Raw genomic sequence first — 4,525 nt, 5'->3', positions numbered from 1 at the left:
GGAAGGAAGGAAGGAAGGAAGGAAGGAAGGAAGGAAGGAAGGAAGGAAGGAAGGAAGGAGCTAAAGGCAAGAGCTGATATTGAAATAATGAAACTTTAGTAGATTTGATCTCAAGGTAGTTACTTTAATACTGAGCTTAACATAGAAGACACTCCAAAAATGTTTCTTGAATAAAGTCTTTTATCATTGACCTGAGTTTCTATTTTGTTTTGTTTTTAAGAACTCAAAAACCAAACAGGATTCTAATTTATTCTGGAGTGTAAGCTTTTCTTTTGTAGAAAAACAGCAATCAGTGACTGAAAACTGTTTGGCTAAAGAACAAAAGGTCTTTAAGCACAGACAGACAGCAAGGAAGGAATGGCAAATGCATGGGTAGAGGGAGGTAGTAAAGATGGAACTGATGGCATGGTCCATATTTTTCTCCACAGACTGAAGCAGCTCTGATGTACGACGCTGTGTACATGGTAGCCATTGCTTCTCATCGAGCCTCACAGCTGACTGTCAGCTCCCTGCAGTGCCATCGACACAAACCATGGCGCCTTGGGCCCAGATTTATGAACTTGATCAAAGAGGCAAGTGTACCTTCTTGTAGCTCATTTGCTTAGCGCCATTTAGCATGTCTTTTTGATGTGCTTCTGATGGCATGGTGATGCTAATGGAGAAACAGTCACTGTCAACTGGTCTTCTCAGATCTCAAGGTCAGAAGCTTGCCTATGGGAACTATTCTGTATTTTACATATTATGCTGCAATGCTCCAGCAAGCTACTAGATCCTAATACTACTAACTGTCTGTCATGTCAGCTGTGTTCCAATTATGACTGTCTCTCCACACATAAGAACTTAGAGGTATTGAATCCATAGGGATGTTAATTCCCACACTGTGGGTTCTTGATCTTCCACAGAGGCTAACCAAAGACCTCTTTATGGTAGAGCAATTTTTCCGCTTTGGTAACAAAAGAAAAAAGGGTGGTTCTATTGAAAACTTCTTCAGTGTCCTAAAGGTTCTTAAGAGTAGAGGCTATTTAGGAAGAGGCAGCTCTCTATTACTATCCAGGTATTAAAGGCTATACATACTTTATCTTGCTCTCTGGAGCAATTTAAATTCTCTTTCAAAGACCCTTCCAGGACTCTTAAAATATGTGTGCCTTTGGATTATCTTGGAAACCAGCAGGCACTTTTAGATATTTGTGGACTTGGCAATATAAAATAAGAATCTTGAGAGCAAAAAATCTGACTGAGTAAGCACGCAATCCATTACATGCTCTAGAATTTTCTCTGTGGGATGTAGAAGTTGGTTCTCCAATGGAGACTATCTTCTTCCCTATCCAGACTGGAGAAAGTCAGAGACAATACACTAATTGAGAAGCATATGTGGGGAGAGAATACAAATGGAGAAGGCTCACTGTAGACTAAGGAAAGCTAACAGTTTCGAACGGATCTCTGCTGATTTCCTCAAAACCCACAGATCACCTCTCTGCTGTTCAATCTGCTTCCCCGTGCATGCTGAGTCCATAAACATAAGGAGCAGAAAAAGGATGTACATAAGAAATAAGACTCCAAGAGCCGAGAGAAGACACCTTGTAGTTCTGGGAATAGGATTTCCACTTTCTGGTGCAAAGTCACCGAGAGAAGAAAACTCGCAGTGCTGGGAATAGGGTATCCACTTTCTGGTGCAAAGCCTGCTCTTTTGAAGACTGAAGAAGAGTTCTTCTTTAAATTCTAGCTTATCTTTCCTATCCTGTCCCCACCGACTGCTTAGCTATAACCCCCAGCTCTGCTAATGTTTATGAGCAATATAACCAAGATTAGATACTTAACCTTTCCGTGTCTGGAATTTTGATCTGAGAAATGGTAATAGGCCATCTACCTTCTCAGCATTATTGTACAGAAATTGAGTACTTTACTATTTGTAAAGAATAGTGAAGGGGTCCAGTAAGCATCTGAAATATTGGCTTCCCTTAGCATGAGAATGCACACTTATAATAGCCTCATTCAGTTTACTGAGGATGGTGCCAGGAATTTAAAACTGGCAACGACAACAGTGAAATCACAAATAGCTATGAAATGCAATACCCTCTCTGACAGCTACATAAACCTGACATACTGTGGCTAATAGAACAATGTCACGTGGCTTTCCCTTCTCCCTGTGCTCATCATAGTCACGTCCTGAATTGCCATCCTGATTGCCTTGATCTTTAACAAGAAAACATCTGGCTCCCCTTTATCTTAAGCCAGTGCAAGGAGAGGCAAAAACCATAAGGAAGCCTGAGATCAAACATTCAAAACCCTCCGAGCACCTTTTTACTCCCACTTCAGTTACATAAGAAGGCAAAATTGCCAAGCTGCATTTACGTATGTTTAAAACAATAATGAGTCCAAGAGAAGGGATGACATTGACATCAAGAACACATTTTCTATTTCTGTACTAGGAAGAGCAACTCCCCACTCTCAAGATCCATGGCTGGGAGTGAAAGGAAGGCTATCAGGGGAGAATTCAAAAGTATTGACAACAACGATCCTATCCTCTCATTGACTCGTGGTATATGCTACCTTTGGCAGGGTGTTGATCCCTGCAGGGAGGATGGCATGATGGTAGGGTGGGGAACCGGGACTCACGCCCCAGGCTATTGGAAGACAGGTAGAGAGGGCATTCTGTGGTGAACTGAACATTAAACAGAAACATGCTGATGTTTCTTTGGCTGAGAACATCATCAAATTTTGCATGTATCAGGTTTCATTGTAAAACATGAAGTGAAGTCCTAGGTCCTAACACTTCCCCAGGTCAATTCCTGCAGTCATTTTCCATTTCTAGAGGATTTCTAGCCTGGGAAAACTGACTGGGAAATAATGAGAAGGGTAAGCACTGAACTTATGAAGTGATGCCAGCCTCCTCACGGAAGGTAAAGCTGCCAGGGCAGTAATCCGGACAAGTGCACAGCATTTTGAGTTAGGAAGGCGCTAAGATGAGTACCTTAAACTAACTTACCATTCAGTATGCGGGGCTGACAGTAGAGGGGGTGGGATCGATGACTATTTGGAACATGATGCTGCACATTCCAGAGTCCACTTCCTGGAGATGTGTTAAACAGATGTATACAGTAGAAGATGATAATGGCCTGCTCAACAAAACTTACTAGAATATTGGTTTGTAGAGTGGTTGTATTGGCTTGCTCTTCTATTCCACTCAACAGAAGCAACTGGGGGGTGGAAAAGTTTTATTGCTTCCAGACAACAGTCTCTCACTGGGGTGAAATTGGTGCAGAAACTCAGCAGGAACCTAGAGGCAGGAACTGAGGCAGAGACCACAGAGGTTTGCAGTTTACTGCTCACTCTTTCTGGCTCCTACTTAAGCAACCTTATTATATAACTTCAGAACCACCTGCCGTGAGCACCACCACCCACCTATAGTAGGCTGTGTCCTCCATGTCAATCACTGGTGAAGATAATTCTTCCAGACATGACCACCTACCAGTCTGATATGGATAATTCTTCAGTTGAGATGCCCTCTGTGATTTTTGGCTGTATCAAGCTGGCAAGAGAAACTAACAAGGACAATAATATTTGTGTGGTTCTGGGTATCAAGCAGAGGGTTTCACTTATTCTAGACACGTGTTCTGTCAATGAGCTATATCCCCAGTCCCTGCTCCACATAATATTAACTTTTCACAAGGGAGAACCCTCTCCCCAAAGTGAAAACTGTGGTTTCTACCATCTACCAATATAAATTCTACCTGTCTGAGAAAAATCAGGTTTCATCTAAAGCTATCCCATAGCACAATATAAATGCTGTACCATTTAGCAGGATTGATAGGCTCTTAGTTCTGTTAAAAATGTACATCAGTAAAACAGCTGTCATTCATCTAGTGCATTGTCCAACACACTGTGAGCTCTGTTTCTGTCATTGGTGCCATGATTATTATTGGGATCTAGGATGAGAAGGTAGTTTGTATAAATATGGGTAAGACACTGTAGCAGGGCTTCAGAGGGACCTAGAAGCTGCGTATTTGACTCATGGGTGCTCAAATACAAAGAACTAGGGATCTAGAGGACTCCCCTTGATAATCACACACATGATTACTCAGCAAAGTAAAAAGACCCTAAGCAATTAGCAATCAACTCAAGAGGCTCGGTGTTTTCAAGTCACTGTAGCAAAGTATCACGAACCAGCTGGTGTGTGATCTGACTGCCGAGAGCATCTCAGTGCACTCATTGTGGGAACGGGTACACCAAGGCTTCCAGGAAGATTTCTCCAGTCACAAGTGCTGGGAAGAGCAGTAGCAAGGTACAGCACAAGACGCCAGGGGATTGTGAACTATATTCAGAGTCCCAGGCCCTGGATTAAAACTGATGCAAGCCATTCGTCCACTGTCCCCATAAAATACTTGGAAACTTTGGGCAGTCTTGGAAGTAGTCTGCCCTGGGCATGCTGCATCCCCCTTCCCTACTCACTACCCTCATAGTTTTCTTTTCTTTTTTTTTTTAAATTTATTTATTTATTGAGGATTTCCGCCTCCTCCCCGCCACC

General features: G+C 42.5%; 1 protein-coding gene across 8 annotated transcripts in view; it reads left to right on the top strand.

The window, feature by feature from the left end:
- Positions 1–4,525, top strand: part of Grik1 (glutamate ionotropic receptor kainate type subunit 1) — a 379,400-nt gene that overhangs the window by 289,577 nt on the left and 85,298 nt on the right. For all 8 annotated transcript variants that reach the window (XM_026787199.1, XM_026787206.1, XM_026787193.1 and 5 more), the window contains exon 7: positions 429–572. In XM_026787199.1, coding sequence (XP_026643000.1) covers positions 429–572 — 144 coding nt within the window. The remainder of the gene's footprint in view (positions 1–428; positions 573–4,525) is intronic.

The sequence above is a fragment of the Microtus ochrogaster genome, chromosome 2, assembly GCF_000317375.1.
Source record: "Microtus ochrogaster isolate Prairie Vole_2 chromosome 2, MicOch1.0, whole genome shotgun sequence".
NCBI classification, from domain to species: Eukaryota; Metazoa; Chordata; class Mammalia; order Rodentia; family Cricetidae; genus Microtus; species Microtus ochrogaster.
The sequence above is the reverse complement of the archived record's forward strand: the minus strand, read 5'-3'. Positions and strand labels throughout refer to the sequence as shown.